Genomic DNA, 23499 nt, shown 5'->3' on the forward strand with positions numbered 1-23499 from the left:
TCCCTTGTGGTCAAGGAGTGACCACCCTGTGCAAACAGGCACCATCCAGCACCTCGACGTTTGCTTTGTTGCAGTTCCCGCCGGAACTCGAGCGACAGAGATCGACAAGACCCAGCGTGCCTGCCTTCTAACAGCCCGATCCACAGTCCCTGCAGAGCTGAGACCCGTGGAGGCGACCTGAAGCGTGGGGCCGGCCATCTTGGAAAAACTACGAAGCGCTGACCGTGCAGCATCCGAGGCTCCCTCGAAGCTGTGCATTGGAGTTTGAGAAGCTCCAGCCCGGAGCAGCTTTTGCACGAAGCTCACCCCTCCACACTCCTCGAGTGCTGCGTGGGGCCCTTTTGCATTGTCCTGCTCGACGCGTTGGTCCGGTCGCTTGCCCGTTGGCTAGTGGCCCCAGTACCGACGAACCTTTGAATTTGCTCTGCTAGTCTGGTTGCTCCAGACTGGCCCTCGCTCCCCTGAAAAGGAGCACCCGCTCAGACCTTGCTGGTCCGAGTAAGAAGCGATCTTCGAATCCTGCGTGGGTTGCCTTTGCCAAGGCCTGTTCTCCATCCGACTCCGATCCAAAAGCCGACACCGCCGACAGCGAGAGCCTTCGTGGGACAACTCGTGATTCACTCCAGGACATCCTCGGTGCCCCAGAGACCACGTGGCAGCGGAGACAAGCTTCACGACAAGCACCTGATTGCGTCCGACATTGCCTGGTTCCTTCCTGGTTCCTTCCTGGTTCCTTCCTGGTCACTGGCTAGTGACCCAGACTCTGTCCCCTCTGCTTTCAGGTACTCTACATCTTCGATCCACCCTTGGATCACACCGGACACTTCTCTTCTGGATGCCTGCAGCATCTTCATCTTCAGGCACCATAGATCTTCGTGACGAAACCCGACACATCTTTGCACCTGTGCACCCGCTTCCTGTGGGTGAGGTAACTCTTGAACGCCGGTGCTCCTGTAGTGGTTTACACCTCTAGTGTCTAAGTCTAAAGTTTTGTCCTTCTAGTCCAGTCGGAAGACTCTTAAAACTGTAACTCGATAACTTTTACGCACCATTGACTTTGCATTGGTGCATACTTGTGCTTTAGGCACTGCACCCGAATCTCGCGGGCTACTCCCGTCCTAACTGCTGTTAGTCCAGTGTAGTCCCAGCGATTCCCAAGGCCCTAGGCCTTACCCCTGATCGATTAGTGATTCTTATACCACTTTTTTGATATATGGTTTAAGTGGCCACCGGCCTCATCCATAATTGTGCAACTTGTATATGTTATACTGTGCTTTTGTTTAAACGCTTGTGCTTCATTACTCATAAAGCGGTACAAAAGGGGGTGGTGATGGACGGAGCATCTGAATCAATCAAACACTCACACCCAGTCAAAAGATCTGGGTTGAATCCATCACCGTTCTTTAGCCCACTCTGCCACCCCAGTTCAGACATGGCTATATGCAAATCAGTCTGACCCTGTGCCTCATGGGAACAGTCCAGCCCGAACTGCCAAGCCATGTCTTCCCTGGACCAGAAACAAGCTTCCGAGGACCGGTTTCTGGCATTCCAGCCGTCTTCAGCCCGGCTTGTTTGAACCCAGTGGCAAAGTGAGCAAGGGACTCACGTCTGAGCATACCCTGCCACACTTATGGTGGCCAAAAGCGGTACAAAAGGGGGTGGTGATGGACGGAGCATCTGAATCAATCAAACACTCACACCCAGTCAAAAGATCTGGGTTGAATCCATCACCGTTCTTTAGCCCACTCTGCCACCCCAGTTCAGACATGGCTATATGCAAATCAGTCTGACCCTGTGCCTCATGGGAACAGTCCAGCCCGAACTGCCAAGCCATGTCTTCCCTGGACCGGAAACAAGCTTCCGAGGACCGGTTTCTGGCATTCCAGCCGTCTTCAGCCCGGCTTGCTTGAACCCAGTGGCAAAGTGAGCAAGGGACTCACGTCTGAGCATACCCTGCCACACTTATGGCGGCCAAAGAGTATTGGCGATTATTCTGAGAATAAATACATATATTTTTATAATATATAACTTGTGTGGTGTCCTTTCATTTTGATATTACAGGATTGCATATGGTAAAACAGCTGGCTTCACATGTCCTCTTGAGTTAAGCCTTTAGGCTGCTTAGTCCATGCTACCTCTAAGATAGCTTGTCTTTAAGGTTGACTTACAACCACCACCATAAGGGAATGTTTGGACTGATATAAGGTGCCCCCAGAATTGGAGACATCATACATCAGGCCAACTTCTCACATTGGTGAGCAGCAGTACGGATTTGAGCTTTGCTGTTGTTTTACCATTGCAATCTTTTATCAAATTGAAAGATCACATTAAGTTCCATAGGTACATATAAACAAAGCTTAGCATATTTAAGTTCTACTGAACTTAGTAGTTGTAGGTAGAAGGGCTTAGCACACCCTGACTACAACTCACTAGCAAGGTACAGTAGGAAAACACTTAGTGTAGGTAAGTGCATCACTTACACCTCACTAGAGTCATGTCTGGCACAGGTGAAGCTCCAAGCTCTCTACCTGTGGTGGATGACCCTCCGCAGGCAACCTCAGACTATGACAAATTCAGCCATAGGGACTTGAGTGCCTTGTGCACTGCAAGGAGGCTGAAAAGGGTCACAACCCTATCATTCCTATCCTGATAGCCATCCTGGAGAAGGATGATCTTGAGAAAGGCAGAACAGTCCCCTCAGGGTCAGGAGAAGGAGTGAATCCCCCAGATACTGAGCACGCCTCCCCAGAAGTAGAAAATGAGGAGGCTGATCCTGAATCAGAAGGTGAAGAGTCAGATCATGATCAGAGGGATACCCAGGTACCAGTTGTAAGGCTTAGCCAAGCCAACTTGGTCTTACATGGGAATGGAGAAGGGCACTTCTCCAGACCCAATAGCAGAATTCTCCCAGGCAATAGGAGAGAGAGAACTCCTTCCAGGGATTCTCACATTTCTAGTGCCTCAAGAGAATCTCAGAGAGGAATGACTTCCCCTCAGAGGAAAGAGCATAAGGCCAGGATGAGAGCTGTTAGACTTCAAATAGAGAGGGAGGAAGTAGCCCTGGCCCAAGCTAGACTTGCTTTGTCAAGAGAACAGAGATTGAGTGGGGAGACTCCCACTGGTGGCAGCATTATCCTTAAGGATAAAGACAGGTCCTATGAACATAGAAACCTGAGTAAGATTGTGCCCCCCTACAGAGATGGGGATGATATCCACAAATGGATAACTGCTCTGGAGAGGGCCTGCATGGTACAGCAGGTCCCTCAAGATCAGTGGGCAGCAATCGTGTGGCTCTCCTTTTCTGAGAAAGGGAGAGATAAGCTCCTCACTGTTAGACCTGAGGATGCTAAAAACTACTCTGTCTTGAAGAGTGCTCTTATTGAAGGGTTTGGCCTAACCACTGAGCAATACAGGTTGTTGTTCAGAGACACCCAAAAAGCACAGACTCAAGACTGGACTGATTTTGTTGATTGTGCCACTAAGGCTCTGGAGGGTTGGTTGCAGGGAAGTAACGTCTCAGACTATACAGGATTGTACAATCTTATAATGAGAGAGCAGATCCTTAATAACTGCCAGAACCAGCAATTGCATCAACACCTTATTGACTCAGATCTGACCTCTCCCCAAGAATTGGGTAAGAAGGCAGACAAATGGGTCAGAACAAGGGTTAAGCAGAAACCCCAGAACCAAGGAGGTGATCAGAAGAAAGCAGACCAGAAGGGTGGAGATAAGAAAGAAAAAGACAAGAAGTCTTCTACAGGCCCCCAAAATAATTCTAATAAGGAGGGTGGTTCCCAAAATGGAAACAAGAAAAAGAAGAATGATGGCCCAAAGAAACCTTGGTGCAATACTTGTTAGTCCACTTCTCATTGGGGAAGTGAATGCACTAAGAGAAACCCAGTGCACAACCCAAGGGGATAGTAGGGTTAACCCTGGGATCTGAGATGGAGTCTGGCTTAGTCAGAATTCCTACTCAGGCAATTCTGATCTGTGATGGGGACATAGCTATGTCCTCTACTATAAGTCCTAATACTTTGGGCAAGTACAGGCAGACACCTTTGATTAATGAGAAACTGTCTCAGGCCTACAGGGACACTTGTGCCAGTGTCACTATGGTGACACCTAACTTTGTGGCCCCTGTACAGATGATACTAGGTGAGAACTACCTAGTGACCAATGCGAGCAATGCCACTACTACACATAGTGTGGCTGTTGTTAACTTCTCCTGGGGAGGGGTAACTGGCCTCAAGAAAGTTGTTGTTAGTGCAGACCTCCCAGTTGACTGTCTTTTGGGCAATGATCTTGAGGAATCCTTATGGTCAGAAGTGGAGTACAGGACTCATGCAGAAATGCTAGGGATTTCAGCACATGTCCTTGCTGTAACCAGGTCCCAGGCTAATAAGAGCCTACCTGAACCTGTGGTGGATCTTGAAACTATAAACCAACTACAACCCAAGAGAAAGAGCAAGAGGGTCACAGCAGTGCCTTCCCACTTGCCCCAGGTTGAGGATCAGACCTCACAGGAGGCTGATTCTGAGATCCAAGAGGAGACTGTCCCAGAAGAGCTTGAACCTGATCATGTTGAGTTTCTTGGGGCAGGGGGACCCTCAAGGGCAGATCTGGGGCAGGCTCAATTAACTTGCCCTTCTCTTGAACCCCTCAGACAGCAAGCTGCTGCTGAGGCTGCTGGGAATGCTCAAGGTACCCATAGAGTATATTGGGATGATGGGCTCCTTTATTCAGAGGCTAGAGACCCCAAGCCTGGTGCAACCAGGAGGTTGGTTATACCTCTGCAATTTAGGGGCTTCCTTCTAACCTTGGCCCATGATATTCCCCTTGCAGGACACTTAGGCCAGAACAAGACTTGGGACAGGCTTGTCCCTCACTTTCACTGGCCTCACATGTCAGAAGATACCAAGGAGTTTTGTCGCTCCTGTGACACCTGCCAAGCCAGTGGCAAATCAGGTGGCACCACAAAGGCCCCCCTTATACCTCTACCTGTGGTGGGGGTGCCCTTTGAGAGAGTTGGGATTGACATTGTTGGACCAATGGATCCCCAAACAGCATCTGGGCACAGATTTATCCTGGTGGTAGTGGATCATGCCACCAGGTACCCAGAGGCAATTCCCCTGAGGACCACAACAGCTCCTGTTGTGGCAAGGGCCCTACTTGGAGTTTTCTCCAGAGTGGGCTTTCCAAAGGAGGTACTTTCAGACAGAGGTACCAACTTCATGTCTGGATACTTAAAAGCAATGTGGAAAGAGTGTGGAGTGAACTATAAGTTCACCACACCCTATCATCCTCAGTGCAATGGGCTTGTGGAGAGATTCAACAAGACCCTAAAGGGAATGATAAAAGGATTACCTGAAAAGCTCAGGCGTAGATGGGATATCCTTTTACCCTGCTTACTCTTTGCTTACAGAGAGGTCCCACAGAAGGGGGTTGGCTACAGCCCTTTTGAACTTTTGTTTGGCCACCCTGTGAGGGGTCCATTGTGTCTTGTGAAGGAAGGATGGGAGTTACCTCTCAAAAAGCCTAAACTTGATATTGTGGACTATGTACTTGGTCTCCGCTCCAGGATGGCTGAGTACATGGAGAAAGCATCCAAAAACCTGGAAGCCAGCCAAGAATTACAGAAAGCTTGGCATGACCAAAAGGCTGTCCTGACTGAGTACCAGGCTGGGCAGAAGGTGTGGGTGTTGGAGCCAATGGCCCCAGCAGCCCTCCAAGACAAATGGTCTGGACCCCACACCATAATTGAGAAAAAGGGAGAGGTCACCTACTTGGTGGACCTTGGCACCCCTAGGAGCCCCCACAGGGTGCTCCATGTGAACAGATTGAAACCATACGTGGACAGGGCAGACATGGGTTTACTCATGGCTACAGATGGAGAACAGGAGGAAGAGAGTGACCCTCTCCCAGACTTGTTATCCCAGAACCCTGATGATGGCTCAGTGGATGGAGTAGCCTTGGCAGGCAGCCTCCCTGACCAGCAGCAATGGGACTGCAGACAGGTGTTGCAGGCCCATAGACATATGTTTTCTCTTACACCCAGTCAAACTAACTGGTGCACCCATGTGGTGGACACTGGTGACAGTCTGCCTGTCAAGAATAAAATCTACAGGCAACCTGACCATGTCAGGGATTGTATAAAGGCTGAGGTTATCACGTATTGACTGTAATAAGGTACCCCAATGTTATCCTATGGGAGATGTAGGCCTCATGTTAGTGAAATACAAATTTGTGAGTTTGTCACTACCAGGACATGTCAAACTTAAAAGTACATGTCCAACTTTTTAATTACAATGTCTCCTGCCCTATCGGCTGTTTAGGTCTTACGTTATTGGGTGACATATGCAATACAAATTGTTAGGTTGTGTTGTGTTAGGCTTGGCAGGTGGAATCTTTTGCCAAGTCGAATTGGCAGTTTTAAAAAGCATGCAGGCTGCAATGGCTGGCCTGACCCATGTTTTATGGGGCTACTTCTACTTATGTGGGTGGCACAAGGAGTGCTGCAGCCCACTAGTAGCATTTAATTTGCAAGCCCTGGGTATATGGTATACTACTAGGGACTTAAAAGTAAACTAAAAATGCCAATCAGGTATAAGCCATTATTACCATACTTTAAGGAGTGTGCACAAGCAATGTATCACTCGTAAGCAGTGGTAAAGTGCATAGAGGCCTAGACTAACAAAAACTATTTGAGCAAAAATAGGAAGGGAGTAGGCAAAAGAAGACCACCCCAGGCTAACAGGTCTAACAATAGGTAAAGTGAAATATTACTGATAGCATCTCTCAAACCTTATTTAAAATGCAACCACTTAACATACTGCAAGTATCATTCTCCCTTCAAGAATACTAGATTGTGAGGAGTTAAGGGTACAAACAAGAGTGACAAAGAATGAGTAAATAGAATAATAGGTCAGAATAATCAACATGACCATAATCGCTAAACAGTTAAAACTCTTTGTCTGACTCTAAAGAGGGAAAATGTTCTGTGCTTCCAGTCTTGTACATGACCAAACCAGCAGGGACATTATTGTGATGTGTCCAGAACAGTGACTGCTCAAGGGTCTTCCAATTTGGTGTTCTTAAGCCCCTTCCAGTATGGAACTACCTTGTTCTTTTTGTATGAACATGTATTACGTTTCACTCTGTAGCTTCCCCTTGCATGGAGCTCCCTTTTAAGATAAGGTAACATTAAGATGTGGCACCCCACATGCATTATCCATTCATTCTGCATAGCTGCCACCAATAGGCTCTCTCTCTCTCTCTCCTGGTGATGCCACTGCCATCATCAAATTGCCACCGCTTTTTTCTTCATTTGCTGGATGTTTGGTGTTATTCGGAAGACCAAACGCTTGTCGCGGAAAAGCTCCTCCACTAACTTGGTCACTGTTACCAGTACGTCTTCTCCCTAAAGGACATAACGAAGACATATAATTTATATCTGAAACCCTCTCCTGGCATTCTTCAGGCCTTCCAAATTGTACCATTGGCACACTACCAGAAGTTGCATCAGCTCTCCAGGAGAGACTTGTATTGTCGCTTGAGTTCTTTTGAGGTTGATGGCTTGTTCTATCTTGTCCCCGTTCAGACACCAGCTTCAATTGTTTTAATGAATCCAGTTGTTGAATTGTCAGTTTTCCAAACAGTTGTTCCCAGACCTTGCTAAATTTAGGACCCCTGTTGTGGCCGCTAGTAAATATGGATTAACCATATCTGTTTTGACCCTGATTTTCCTTCTTTAGTCATTTTTAATGTCACAAAACAAATTCTAGTGCTGAAACCCATTGTGGTCAGACTTTGCTTCAGGATTGTTTTGCCTAATAAGTACATCTTATCTCCTCCATGTGAGTATTGCTTGCCGTCGGATCCCTATATGACCTTCATTGGCACCTAGAACTAGATGCTTACAATCCATTAATTATTCATGCTATCATATATAGTTTCTCCCTTCTAGCCACGTAAGTCTTAGGCTTGTGTATCCTATTCCTCGGTTTGGAAATCCTTAAATGGAGATCTGATTGCGTGACAAGGACGTTTGTCATGGGTATATGTCGTATGCCAAGACATATATAGTATGGTATTGTAATGTTGTTTGAGTGCTCGAGCTAGCACTTGATCTCTGGTGTTGGTGTCAGTTGGAAACCTGAATCAGGGAGAGCGACATGCTGGTGATTGGGCTCTATTACATTTTGCCATATAATAAAACTTTTATCAATTCAGCCAGAGCCATCTTGTTCATTTACGTTGATCACTGTATAGCACATATTGGAGACTAAATTAGTGATGCAAAATTCAGTGATTTGTGGAGCCCATTGTTAGCTGGCTGATTATATTTTGTCATGCGGGCAGTTCGTCAGAAGTTGATGGTGCTTTCGTCTCACTGGTAAAACTTGATGTGTGTTGGAACTGCTAGATGTTGGTCTTTTACGAGCCAAAGGAAGTAGGGTTGTAACAGTCTGTGGCCCGCATAAGTCAGGCACCACCCTTAGATGACATCAACATGCTGCTGATGCATAGCTCAGACATCATCCTTTTGAGACATCAATGCTGGAGGGGCGAACTGTCTGTTCAACATGCTACCATAACGGATGTATTGAGGCATTACTACTGTGATATGCCCACAATTTAAAAAAGTGATGTGTGTGTGTGTTCCATAGTTCTATTAGCTTTTCTGCAATTGTGTGGTGGAAGTGTCTACACACTTCAAAGGACTTTGGTGGGTATCTGCCTCCTTAGTACATTGTGGTAAGATTATCTGGTAGCTATTTCGGTTCAAGGAATTTCTTCTTGGATCAATTTATTTTCAACTATTTTCCAAAGGTGGAAGACAGTTTCCGAGAGCCAATGGACCTACAACCTCAACTCCATACAACCCGGCAACACCTCGAGCGTCGATCAAGCTGTCACAAACTTCACCATCTGGATCTCCAACAGCGCCGACAGAGTTTCCCCCAGCAAACCCCCTAAATCCAACTGGCCCTCCAGACAAACCAGCTGGTACTCCCTGTAACTGAGAACTCACAGACACAACTGGAAACAACTGGAAAGGACATGGCACACCATCAAGGAATCCACCGACAGGACCACATTCAAGATTTCACTCAGCCAGTACCACAGACTCCTGAAAGACACGAGAAGGAACATCCTAGCCAAGGTTATCGAAGCCAGCTCCAACCACAGTAAAGAACTCTTCAGCATCGTCAAGCAGTTATCCACTCCCTCAGTGACTGAAAACATCATCACCCCCTCAAGGAACTCTGCAATACTCTAGCTGACTTCTTCCACAAACGATTTCCACCATATACAGAAACTTCAAACCCCAACCCACCGCCCCTAGACCCCACAGATGCCCCCTCCCAAAACAGGATCACTTTTTGGAACCAGCTCACTACACAGAACACCGCCAACATCATGAGTTTCATCCACTCTGGATCTCCCTTGTACACACCACATGTCCAGCCTCGGCAATAGCACCATCGGTGGCAAGCTCACAGACATCTTCAACACATCCATCACATCAGCCACCTTCCCGGATGACTTGAACCATGCTGAGATCAAACCCCCCCTCAAGAAACCTTCCGCTGACCCCAACGAGCTCAAAAACCTCCAACCGATTTCCTAGCTCCCTTTTCCTGCCAAAGACCTCGAATAGGCCATCAACTGCCAACTCACAGAATACTTGGAGAACAACGATGTTCTGAACGCATCACATTCCAGATTCTGCTCCAGTCCCAGCACTGAAAACTCCCTGATCGCTGCCGCAGACAACATAAGAACCCTCATGGACACAGAAGACAATGTCGCCCTGACCCTTCTCTACCTATCGGTGGCTTTCAACACTGTCTTCCACCACACCCTAATCAAGAGGCTCCGTCAGATCGGCAGCCAAACAAAAACCGCAAACAGATCGCATGCTAATTCTCTGGAATAACTCTAAGGGTCCACCTCCGCCCATTCACCACAGAGCCCAAAAACATCATCTGCGACACCCCCAAAGCTCATTCCTTTTCAACACCTATCTGACCCCACCCCCGGCCAGCATTGTCAGAAACCACAGACCGAACATCATCTCCTACGCTTCCAAACAACCCCCCACCACAAAGGCCAACTTCCACCTCTGCATGACCAGTGTCGCAAACTGGATACAAGACAACTGCTTCGGGCTCAACACATACAAGACGGAAGTTCTGATCTTCAGGACAACACCTCGTCGTGTGATGACTCCGGGTGGCCCGCACACCTGGGACCCCCCTTCATTCAAGGACCAAGCCTGGAAACTCAGCAGGATCCTGGACAGCAAACTCACCAAGAAGAGCCAGATCAACGCAGTCTCCCCTGCCTACCTTCTTAGCTTTGGCATGCTTTGTAAGATCTTCAAGTGGCTCCCTATATCCACCAGACATACTGTCACTCAAGCCCTCGTCACCAGCCACCTGGACTACGGCAATGCTCCTTACGCAGGAATCACATAACACCTCCTGAAGGGACTTCAAATCATCCAGAACTCAGTGGACAGACTCATCCTGGACCTCCCCTACCTACATCATCCCCATCTGAAGAAACTCCACTTGTCCCCCCATACACAAGAGATGGCAATTCAAGATTCTGACACACACCAACAAAGCCCTTCACAACCAAGGGCCAGCATACATCAATCACCGCTTGAGATTCCATAGACTCTTCAGACTCCTGCGCTCCACCTCCTCCCTCGCTCTCACCCCCTTCATCCACCGCAGCAACAGTGAAGGTTGTTCCTTCTCCTACCACGCAGCGAAATCCTGGAACAGCCTCCCTATCCACCAGAAAACCTCTCCCTCCGTACAGGAGTTCAGAAGGAGACTTAAGACTTTGCTCTTCGACTGAAACCCCAGAGCAACCTGGGTCCAGTGCCTGGATACCCTAATGGGTGATTAGCGCGCTGTATAAATCCTGAATGAATATCAACAATATCTTCATTGTTAATACACTCTTTGTGAGCTGGAGCAAGGCGACTCGAACCACTTTGTCCAGTAACATAGCAAGTGGTCATGTTCACCAGCTGTCACATTTCTTGCAGAATCCTAGGAAGCCTATCCTCCATTGGAAGCAGTGGTTTTTCTGTTTTTCAAACTTCTTAGTGGCTATTGATGATAATAATGATTCACCACCTCGAAAGTTTGCTTTACTATTTAATGTTTAAGTACAGAATGGCAGAATATGTTCGATCATTTGCCTAACTCCAACCATCTGAAATAGAAACGTTTATGTTGTAGCTCAATGAGAGGAGTTGGCCTCACGGCTAGGGCTGTCGACCTCGAATCTGGGGAACCGGGTTCGAGTATCGGCAATGATGCTGAACATCCTGTGTTTCTGGGCAAATCACGTAATCTCCCCTTGCCTAACAAAAATGAATGTGTGTCCTCATGTTACGCAACTGGTGCTATGTAAAGCGCTCTGATACCTGATACCGGGTCAAGTTTGCACTATATAAAACTCTGTTAAAAAAAAGGCTTGCAGGACATTTCTATGAGGAACTTAGAGGTCTATTATAATAGCAGGCGGACTTTGTCCACCCGCCATCGCCCCAGGAAATGGGACCGCCCGCTAAGGGTCCGGCGGTCCCACATGGGCAATTAGGATGCATCCGCCACACTGGCAGGCACATCCCACATTTTTTGCATTGCGGCGGGTAGTGCTGTCAGCAACACCCGCTGCAATACAAAAAAGGCATGTGCACATTTGCATGCACAACATGGCAGGCACTGTGCGTGCCTGCCATCTCGTCCATGCAAATGTAGGGGGGTACCATAGGTACCCCCCATGTGCCCCCCCCATCACCCCAACATCCTGGAGGCCCCCAACTGAGGAAACCGTATGCGTTTCCAAAGGCTGCTTCCCCCTGCCATCATAATATGGATGGCGGTGTCTAGCAGACACCGCTACCATATCAGGTCTTTCCGTCCGCCGGGGTCCCCGCCGCCATTCTAATATGGCGGGGGGAAATAGCATGCGGGCGGAGGAGAATTTCGGGCGGATGGTGGCGATCCGCTCGACATTCTAATAGACCCCTTAGTGTCATGGTTGAGGCCTTCAACTTTAATTCTAGAAAGCAATCTGTGTGAGAGTACTAATCACAGTGTTGCTGCATTAACTCCTTGAGTGCTCATGACGGCTCCCGTCCGTCGTGAGTCACAGTAGGCGTGTGCTCATGACGACCGAGAGCCGTCCAAACGTTGCCGATCTGTCCACGCGGTATTAATTCCCCGCCTGATCGAGAGAATTATTCAGTGGGCGGAGTTCGGCCAGCTCCCTGCCGTCATGAGCACATGCCCACCGTGATTTATGACGGCCGGGAGCCGTCATAAGCATAGCAGCGCCATGCCCAGCCCCGCCCCCCCCCCCCTCGCACCGCAGCGGAATTTGCCCCGCAGCCAAGGGGTTAAGAATATTAGCAAGTTCTTGCACGTTTGAAAATAATGTTGATCAATACACAAATGATCAAATTGTTTTAAATTGTGCATCAAAAAAAGTACAAGACCATCTCTTGTGTTGTGCTAGTCCCACTTTTGAGGAAACATACAGGACTTCTAAGGGTATTGAGAGGTCAACAGAGTCAGAATGAGTTATTTCTGGTGAATCAACTGAATCTGAATGTAAATCTATAAATGCTGTTAACAAAACAAAAGGTGTATTTTTTTAAAAATACCAAGTTAGCTTCCCTTAGTACTTCCTGGTTTAGATGTGGATCTGCCATGCATCTAAGTAATTATAGCAGTAGTGCTGCAATATAGTAGAATCGTAAGACATGTTTAAAAAAAAAATGGTCCTGTAGTGTAAGCGTTCCAGTATGACATTCTCATATGTGCACACATGCTCAAGAACATACTTGCATTTTGGAAAACATTCCCTAATCCCTAAAGATCCCTAAAGGACTTGGAATGACCGTTTCAAATGACAAATGTAATTTTTGGCCAAATTCTGTGGATGACTTAGGGAGTCTTTATGATGGCGGAAGGACTGCCACCGCCGCGTCGGCGGTGGCGGTCCTTCTGCCATCACCAAGCCTATCACCCACCGCCAAATTAGGATGGCAGTGGGTTTTGTAGCAGACGCAAAGTCCGTCCACCGCTTCACCGCTAAAGGCAATCACACCGATTGCATGACGGACGGTTCAGAGCCACTAAAATGGGATGTGGGTTTAGAAAGGCCTTTCCATGGCGGCGATGTCACCGCGGAAAGGCTGGCGGGGATGGGGGCCCATTGTGGGCCCCCCTTGTTTGGGTGAAGTGTCGCTGCACTGGGGTTTACCCATGGTACCCCCCCTGCATTTACATGCACCAAGTGGCAAGCCCCGCGTGGTGCCTGCCACATAGTGCAGGACAATGCAGTGCAAGCACTTTTAACATTGCTTACGGTGCTGCAGCCAGCATCACCGCCATGGATGCGCCAGCCAGTATGGGGGGCGCATCTTAATCACAGTGGTGGTACCGCCGCATGTCTGGCGGGCTGTCCCAAATACTGCTATGATGGTGGGCGGACCTAGTCCGCCCGCTATTGTAATCAGCCCCTAAGACCATAGGGTTTCATCTGATGGTATTCAACCAAAGGTGTGTTGAAGGAGGCTCCTCGCCCTGAAGACAAAGATCAGCTGAAGTCATTTATACGCGTTAGAGATTATTATTTGCGCTTTGTCAATGTATATGCCACCATCATAGAACCTCTCAAAAAGATGCTGAGAAAAAAGGAAACATTTAAATGGTCTAGTAAAGAATAAATGTTTGAAAGTTTTCTCTCAAGTGTTTTTTTTGCACTTACAACATATGTTCCTGGACATCAATGCATTATTTCTACTACTACTCGTGTACTTGGTATTGGGAACTGTTCTCTGCCAGGGAGTTGGTAATTCTAAATATACCATTTCATTTGCATCAAGACTGTTTAAGGATGCAGAAAGAAGTTACAGCACTCTAGGACGAGAAGCCTTGGCGTGTGCCTGGTGCATTTAAAAGTGTAAGATGTACATTTAGGGTACACAGTTGTATTCTGTGTGCTGATCACACGCCTTTGACATGTATGTGAGGTGAAAAGGGTATAGATTCAGTATCCTCAAGCTTAATTTGTATTCTCTCAAATTAACAGGAATGTCATTTTGAAATTTGTTTATATTGCTGGAGGCACGAACGCAAGGTCTGATTGCTTGTCACGTTTTCCTTACGCAGGATGAGTGGGAAGCTGCTTGTTCACTCGATCATGAATGTGTTGTATCTATGATTGATCTTGTTAAACACTGTCAAGGCTGCATTTCTGAAAAAGGTGTGGATTGATGTTTGTGAGAAGGCTTGTATTATGAGGTTAGTGTTTCAGTACTTGCAAGATGGCTGGCCATCTGTTAAACAACTTAAGGGAAATCTTTTACATTTCTGTTTAGTATTTGTTTGGTGATTGTAACCGCATTGTTGATGATATTTATAAATTCTCATTAACTTTGTGTTAAGGGCAGAGATGTTGTATGCTATGACATTTGTAGTGTGGTGTTGAAATGTTGTCTGAGGGCGCAAGCCTGTGCCTGCTTTGTTGTTCCAGATCTATGTTGTCAGTGTCAGTTCGCGGTCTAGAATTGAGAGAGTGACACACACAATGGCGATTAGGTTCCATTGCTTTTTATCTAAAACTAAAACTCCTCCTAATTCACGCGGAGCCACTTTGTTCATTTAAGTGGATTACTACATACCAGAGTACATCATGGGCAATGTGGTTCGCAGTATTGGTTTAATGCTGGCCAAAAAGGTTTCTTGGTCATGTCACTAGAGGACAACAAATTCTTAAACACCAGATCCAAGATGAGAACATCTCATTAGAAGAACTGTTGAAACTGCATTTGTAACCAAGTCTCGTATAAACACAATTTGACAGAGTAAATATTCATGAAGAAAATGTTTAAATCATACCGCTACTTGAATAAACTACAATTCATGCGGAGCGTTGCCTCGGAAAGTCTATCTCATGACAAATTTTAGCCTTTTATATGTACCTTTTATTTTTGTGCGCTGTGACCATGTTTTTGCTGTTAGCCTGTAAAATCGAAGGTACAATATTAAAACAACGACATCTCTATCATTTCTTTCAGTTTTCTGGCATTTAACGTGGATAAAATTGGAAATTTGACATTCCTTTTGAAAGCAGTCAGTTTTCGGGAAAGAGTACTACAAAGAGGTTTAGCGGCCAGACTTTATAATAAGGTAATGTAAAACCATGGATTGCCCAACATCATAGTAAATTACTAGCGTAAAATGTTCTGAAAATGTAAGCATTACTCTGTAATAATTCTTGTTACAATCTCTTTAGTGGGTCTGAAAACTAGAATCTTGAAGTATAAAAAGAAAAACATTAAAAATACATACAGGTGACCATCGTGAAATGGTTTCTGTAGTTTGTCATTGTTTTACCATTCCCAGATTGCAAAAGTATTTGTTCTAAACGTGGCAGAATACTGGAACTTTAAAACAATGTACACGTTGTAAAATATGAAAAAAAATGATGATACTATATGTGTTATGTATGTTTGGTGTAATTAGTGATGTAACATGATAATGGGAAATCAATGGTATAAACTATTTTTTGTGTAGCCCCAGTTTGTGGTGATGTTGCTGTGAAGAGTTATCATTGGCTGATGGGTATTGTCTGAGGACAAGTGGTCTGTTCAATGGCTGGGTGAGTGGGTGTTTTGACAAAGCGGGGTTGTACTGTGAATGAGATAGGTGGGTGTTGTTGCTAATGAGTCATGCATGTAGCGTTGCAAGTAGATTGATTATGCTGTAAGCATGTGAGTCTGAGCTGTGTTCCATGTGGCTCAGTGTGTATAGGGGTGTGGGAATGACCTCAGGTAAACAGGTGATTGTGTGGGTGTGGCATAATGTGTGCTAAGAAATTGGTGTCCGAAGTGAGGAATATTATAAAACATTGATGGTCAACAAATAATGTAAGAAGCTCGTTTTGTAGGCGGTAAATTCGGATGTGTGTGTGTCGTTAAGTGGCGTTGCTGTGCTGTGTTAAGATGAGATGTGATATGTGTGGCTGTGAGTGAAGATGTGTCCCGGCCTGTAAGAGGTGAATACAAATCAAAAGGGGAGTGTGGAATTATAAGTTGATGCTAACTATATGTAGGATGCCTAGTGGTATGACTAAGTGGTGAGAGTGAGCAATGTCATTAGTAAACAAATAAAGAGGTAGTGATTATGAGGTTGAGTGGCTTCTATGATGGGAGATGTGGGGTGAAGGTGGTAGGTGCAGTAAAATTTGGGTGACTAGTGTGTTGAAAGGGTGGTGCTGATTGGATTTGTTAGTCGTTCGAAAATGGGAGAATATTAGTGAATATTAGTGAGCACTAAGTGGTTCAGTGGTATGCTTCAGTGGTTGTTACAGAGTTGCAAGTAAAGTAGTAAGGGGTGTAACTGCCTGAAGGTGAGAGGTGAAGTCTTGGGAGTCACTTCCCAAACTTGTGTTTAGTGTCTGTAGGAGAACAGGGATGCTGTGTAACAGTGTGGGAATATAATGAGTAGATAATGGTGTAAGTGGTGTAACAACTCAACTGAAAATCATATGTTGTACATGCAGAAGGTAAGAATGTATATTGAGTCGGTAGTGTGAAAGGTTGTGTATGAGGGAGTAAAGGGTGGTGTTACTTTTGTGAATATCTGTGGTTGGTTGGTATAACAGGTAAAAGGCTATGAATGATATGAGGGCCATTGTACAATTATGTTGCAAGCAACAAGGGTAATAAGCCAGTGTTGTTGTGCACATGAGTGATGTAAGCAAGGGATATCATAACTGGCTGCGGAGCATGTTGATGGTGGGCAGGAACTGTGTGGGGGATACATCGCTTCCAGTACTAAACTTTAATTTGAAAAGCAGTCATTTTGGGAATAATCTCGGTTTGATTAAAGTTAAAAAGTTGGACAGGCATACATAAACACAGTGATTTGTAAAAGAAAATCCTAGGACACTGACCACACAATAAAAAGCTTGGTTGCGCGGATGTCTCCCAAAAACTCATAAACAATGCTTGGGTACAGGTAAATTGTGCTGGTTTGCACTTCCATTAGCTCGACATATGAGAATTGAATATTCTTGGCCTAACGGCTAAGGCGCTCGACCTCGGACCTGGGGATCTGGGTTCGAGTCTCGGTAACGACGCCAAAATAAACCCTGTGATTCTGGGCAAATCACTTAATCTCCCCGTGCCTAAAATGAAAGTGTGTCCTCATGTAACGTAACTGGTGCTATGTAAAGCGCTCTGGTAACTGGTTCGGTTCTAGTTTGCGCTATATAAAACTCTGCAAAAAAAATTAAAAAATATGTGCTTGCTTGAAATTGTTGTTTGCAAAGATTGTTCTAATTTGATAAAGGGTGATAGTTTGATACATTATAAATCATGTAATATCTAAAATGAGTTCGTTGTACAGTATTCAGCAAATAATTGCAATATTATCCAACTAGTCAACATGTTAAAACATCTAGCCAAAATGGTGAATAGGCTTGCAGGTTTTCAGCAAATCAGCCTTGAATCTCAACAAATTATTCCATGTTGTTAGAGCTTGTGAAATAATCAGTAACACATTTTCTAGTCAGCCTCAGATCATCCGCAACAATGTCTTCTTGAAAAGTAATCAACTACTCATCCTCAGATCATCAGGATCAATCACATCTTGTGAAGTCATCGGATAGTCATTTACAAGTCATCCTCAAATCTTCAGGCCCAGGTTTATGAACTCTGCTGGTGACTTCCAGAGCTTGATGATGTCTGATGGTGTGAAAATGACTTCTACATGAGTTGGGTGATCATCCCGTGGTTCTGGGATGGCTTCTAAAGCAATCCTGTTTGATTTGGGAATGCACGGATTAGAGACAGAAAGCATCTATGTTGACTTTTTGCTGACAGCAGAGCTCGGAAACACAAACAGGCAATTATTGTTCTGCAGTTTCGAGCTTTGTTGTCAGCAAACAATACACTAACTTAGAGATATTTCGAGTTAACATATGTCCAGAAGTCACTAAAAAATAAATGCACGGACCACTTGTGCACTGGTGTTTTAGATGTCAGATTATCTAATTGCAGACCACTTTTTCCTGCAGTTTCTCTATGGTGTTCTGGCATTTTGTGCATAGTGCATCTAACATTGAGCCTGTTCTTTCATGTCTCTCCATTGTAGAGTTTAGCTGTGTTTCCATCCAGTGCTTGATAGCGGGTATCCACTCCTAGTCCATATCAGATAGTAAAATAAGGTATATTCCATGAGGTACTCGGTGGAGTGTCTTTTGTACCAGATTACCAAAAAGCAGGTTGATATATCTGATGCACTCTGTGCATTTTAGTTGAACCTGCTCTGGGCAGTTTTGTGTTCTTGCTTTATTTCTGACAGCCTATGTACTCATATCCGGTAAGCTGCTAAATGCTAAGACTGTCATTGAAAGCAATCTACCTGTCCTGCATTCAAACTCGGGAAAGGCCTAGCACGAGTTAATTTGCACAAAGTGCTTTGATACCGCTAACCGTTTTCATCTCTGTTTTGGATTTAAAAAAAGTCTTGCAGGGGAGAAGACCATGAAAATAAAGAATACTAACAGTTGAGAAACACAATATTCTTGGCCTAACGGCTAAGGCGCTCGACCTCGGACCTGGGGATCTGGGTTCGAGTCTCGGTAACGACGCCAAAATAAACCCTGTGATTCTGGGCAAATCACTTAATCTCCCCGTGCCTAAAATGAAAGTGTGTCCTCATGTAACGTAACTGGTGCTATGTAAAGCGCTCTGATAACTGATTCGGTTCGGTTCTAGTTTGCGCTATATAAAACTCTGCAAAAAAAAATAAAAAATATGTGCTTGCTTGAAATTGTTGTTTGCAAAGATTGTTCTAGTTTGATAAAGGGTGATAGTTTGATACATTATAAATCATGTAATATCTAAAATGAGTTCATTGTACAGTATTCAGCAAATAATTGCAATATTATCCAACTAGTCAACATGTTAAAACATCTAGCCAAAATGGTGAATAGGCTTGCAGGTTTTCAGCAAATCAGCCTTGAATCTCAACAAATTATTCCATGTTGTTAGTGCTTGTGAAATAATCAGTAACACATTTTCTAGTCAGCCTCAGATCATCCGCAACAATGTCTTCTTGAAAAGTAATCAACTACTCATCCTCAGATCATCAGGATCAATCACATCTTGTGAAGTCATCGGATAGTCATTTACAAGTCATCCTCAAATCTTCAGGCCCAGGTTTATGAACTCTGCTGGTGACTTCCAGAGCTTGATGATGTCTGATGGTGTGAAAATGACTTCTACATGAGTTGGGTGATCATCCCGTGGTTCTGGGATGGCTTCTAAAGCAATCCTGTTTGACTTGGGAGTGCACGGATTAGAGACAGAAAGCATCTATGTTGACTTTTTGCTGACAGCAGAGCTCGGAAACACAAACAGGCAATTATTGTTCTGCAGTTTCGAGCTTTGTTGTCAGCAAACAATACACTAACTTAGAGATATTTCGAGTTAACATATGTCCAGAAGTCACTAAAAAATAAATGCACGGACCACTTGTGCACTGGTGTTTTAGATGTCAGATTATCTAATTGCAGACCACTTTTTCCTGCAGTTTCTCTATGGTGTTCTGGCATTTTGTGCATAGTGCATCTAACATTGAGCCTGTTCTTTCATGTCTCTCCATTGTAGAGTTTAGCTGTGTTTCCATCCAGTGCTTGATAGCGGGTATCCACTCCTAGTCCATATCAGATAGTAAAATAAGGTATATTCCATGAGGTACTCGGTGGAGTGTCTTTTGTACCAGATTACCAAAAAGCAGGTTGATATATCTGATGCACTCTGTGCATTTTAGTTGAACCTGCTCTGGGCAGTTTTGTGTTCTTGCTTTATTTCTGACAGCCTATGTACTCATATCCGGTAAGCTGCTAAATGCTAAGACTGTCATTGAAAGCAATCTACCTGTCCTGCATTCTAACTCGGGAAAGGCCTAGCACGAGTTAATTTGCACAAAGTGCTTTGATACCGCTAACCGTTTTCATCTCTGTTTTGGATTTAAAAAAAGTCTTGCAGGGGAGAAGACCATGAAAATAAAGAATGCTAACAGTTGAGAAACACAATGTGAACTTCCTGAAAAGTCACCTAATTGCTCAATTTAAGAAAAACGCTCTGACTTGTTTCATAACCGTTTAGTTAAAAGTTCCTGTTGTTTATTAATAAAAAAATGACTTCTTATTAATGGAAAGGATGAAAAGATGCCTGCAAAAACTTCTAGAACATCAGGGGCAAATTGAAATATTTTCTATCCCACACGTTTGTACATGTTTATGTCCTCCATTTTGTGCTAACATGACCCAAATAAATTAACGTGTTGTTCTTCTCGTTCCAAATAAAGAACTGCCAGACTCACACTAATACACTGAGAAATGTCCCCAGTTGTAGTGTCCCCTTACAATAATACACGGACACGTGCTTGGTTATGATCAACCCTTTATTACTACGTCTACTCCGTTCCCCGTCCCTACTCTGTCTAACCCTTTCCTGTCCAGTCCCCACCTCTTCCCCTCTGCCCACCTAGCTCCGCCCACCCCAGCTACTGGACTGCTAACTCCTTTACATCTCCCCCTTTCTTAATAAAGCAACAAGTGAAAATAGAGATTAGTCCATCTCTGTGATCAGTCTCTTGGGAGGCTGCACGTGACGGCGGGGTCTCGCTGGTGGGGACACGGCGCCTTCAGTTGAGGGTTCCTTTACTGATGAATGTCCGGTGTCGGATGCGACAGATTCAGGATTGTCTCGGCCTTCAGGTGTGGGGATCATATTTATATTTTCATGGTCTTCAGGAGAGCACTTCTTGAAATGAGAAGCGTTGCGGGTGACTCGCCGGTTCTCTGATTCCGCGGTCACCATAGTGCCTTTTTGTTGGGTAATTGTTAGAGGCTCATCCTTGAAACGACAATCAGTCTTTTGGCGCTGTTCCTGTCTGACAAGGACTCTGTCGCCTTCCCTCAGGGAGGGGGACCGGGCTCTTTGTTTGTGATCCGCACATTCTTTCATTTTGTCTTTGCGGCGCTGATCTGTTGCGGCCATGTCTCTGTGTTGTTGATCCGAAAGAGGCTTCTTCAGTGCTCCGTCCCATGTGGGGATCCGATTTCTCATTGTCCTCCCGAGCATGAGGGTCGCAGGGCATTGGCCCGTTGTGGAGTGGGGAGTGGTTCTGTAGGCACTGAGGACCTCGTTCAGCGCTGACTGTAGGTCTAGCTTCTCGGCCGTGGCTTGCTGGAATGTTCTCTTAATGGTGGACATGAATCTTTCCACAGTGCCGTTGGCTTGGGGCCAGAGTGGTGTGACTTTGCGGTGTTGAAAGTCCATGTGTTTCGCGAAGTCGTTGAATTCATGACTATTGAATGGGGGCCCGTTGTCCGTCTTGATGACCTTGGGGACGCCCCATGTCGCGAAGGTTTCTTCCAGTACCTTGAGGGTGCAGGCGGCACTGGTGGATGATATAAACTGGGCCACTGGGAATCTGGAGTATTCGTCCATGATGACGACTACGTACTTCCCTGATTGCAGGGGGCCATAAAAGTCCATGGCAACTTCTTGCCATACCCCATCAGGCAATGGGGTCATCTGTAGAGGTGCGGGTGGATTACTGTGGCTGGTCAGTTGACCGAGGTGGCAGTCTTTCAATGTGTCTTCGACCATCTGGTCGAGGGCTGGGAACCAGACACGTTCTCTCAGAGCTCTTTTGGTGGACACGACCCCTCGGTGGCCTTCGTGGGCCAGGTCGATTACTCCTTGCCTCAGTGCCGCTGGGATGACTAGTCTGTGATCTCTGAGGAGGAGGTCGTCACTGGTTACAGAGAGTTCGTCAGAGACATGTCGGAAGGCTTGGAGTTCTTTCTTGACAGCGGGGTCTTCCTCTTCCTCCTGCGGGTGGTATCTCCATCTGTTGGTTTGTGTACGCTTCATTACTGTTTGTAGGATGGTGTCTTGATTGGTCGCTTCCCGAATAGCGTGCATGGGGATGGCTGGTGGACGAGCATGACTAGTCACAAAGTGAATGTATTCTTCCGCGATGGAGGGCGCAGTCTCTGAGGAGTCTCGGGGGTGGCGGGACATATAGTCAGCTGGATTCTCAGCCTTCCCCGGTTTGTGGATGATTGAGAACGTGTACTCTTGCAGCCGTAGGCCCCATCTTTCAATCCTGGGGGGCATCTTGCACTTGGGATTCCCATAGATCGTGACAAGAGCCTGGTGATCGGTTATGAGTGTGAAGTGTTTCCCGTATATGAAGATGTGGAAGTGTTCGCACGCCCACACAACAGCCAGGCTCTCCTTCTCTGGTTGGGAGTACCGTTTCTCAGGGTCGGTGAGGCTCCGACTGGCATAGGCGATGATCCTCCTCTGATCCGACTCATTATCGTACTGTGCCACGATGGCACCTAAGCCCACGGGGCTTGCGTCCACAGTGATTTCCGTTTTCCTCTTGGGGTTGAAGTAGGAGAGGCAATCAGCCGATTCCACAGCGCGTTTGATGTTCTTGAAAGCACGTTCACACTCCGGGGTCCATTTGAATTGCGTGCCAGCTTTCGTGAGGAGCCTCAGTGGATGACTTACAGTGGCGTAATCACGAATGTAGCGGGCGCAGTAGCTCGCCATTCCGAGGAAGGAACGTAGGTCGTTGACGTCAGCCGGGCTCTTGGTGTTATTGAGCGTGGCGATCTTGTCCGGGTCTGGTTTCATGCCACTAGCCGAGAAGATGTGTCCAAAGAACTTCAGGGTCGACTGATGAAATTCACATTTCTCCTTGTTGAGGGTCAGACCGGCCTCCATCAGGGCGTGGCAGACACGATCGAGAGCGATGTCATGCTCTCTCGCGTCCGATCCGTAGACCAAGATATCATCACTGTAATTAATGGCGTTTGGTACGTGGTGGATGACGAGTCGTATGGCCTCCTGGAAGATTTCAGCGGCTGATGAAACGCCAAAGCTGAGCCGTTTGTAACGGAATAGACCAAGGTGTGTGGCAAATGTCGTGATGGAACGTGAACTGTCATCTAGTTCGAGCTGATGGTAGCCCTTGTTCAGGTCCAGTTTAGAAAATACTGTTGCCCCGTTGAGCGCTGTGATCATGTCGCTCAGGAGTGGGCCGGGGTGTCTCTCCCGTTCAATGGCCGTGTTCGGTAGGCGCATGTCCACACAGAGACGGACCTTGTTGTGGGTCCCTTTCTTGGGGACGATGACCACCGGGGACACCCAGGGAGTGGGGCCCTTGGTGCGTTCAATGATGTCAGCGTCCAAAAGTTCCTGCAGTTCACTCTCAACCGCAGATTGCAAGTGAAATTGCACCCGTCGCGGGTGTTGAGCCACGGGTTTGATTCGCTCGTTGATGTGCAGATGGATTTGCCGTCCTTTCAATTTTCCCAATCCTTGGAACAGTGACGGGAATTTTTCAGCGCAGTCCGAGCTGT

General features: G+C 46.1%; 1 protein-coding gene across 1 annotated transcript in view; it reads left to right on the forward strand.

Moving 5' to 3' along the window:
- ACOXL (acyl-CoA oxidase like) overlaps window positions 1-23499 on the forward strand; it is a 969051-nt gene that overhangs the window by 657722 nt on the left and 287830 nt on the right. Inside the window, exon 15 of the mRNA XM_078648763.1 lies at window positions 15116-15227. Coding sequence (XP_078504889.1) covers window positions 15116-15227 — 112 coding nt within the window. The remainder of the gene's footprint in view (window positions 1-15115; window positions 15228-23499) is intronic.

The sequence above is a fragment of the Lissotriton helveticus genome, chromosome 6 (assembly GCF_964261635.1).
Source record: "Lissotriton helveticus chromosome 6, aLisHel1.1, whole genome shotgun sequence".
In the NCBI taxonomy this organism is placed as follows: domain Eukaryota; kingdom Metazoa; phylum Chordata; class Amphibia; order Caudata; family Salamandridae; genus Lissotriton; species Lissotriton helveticus.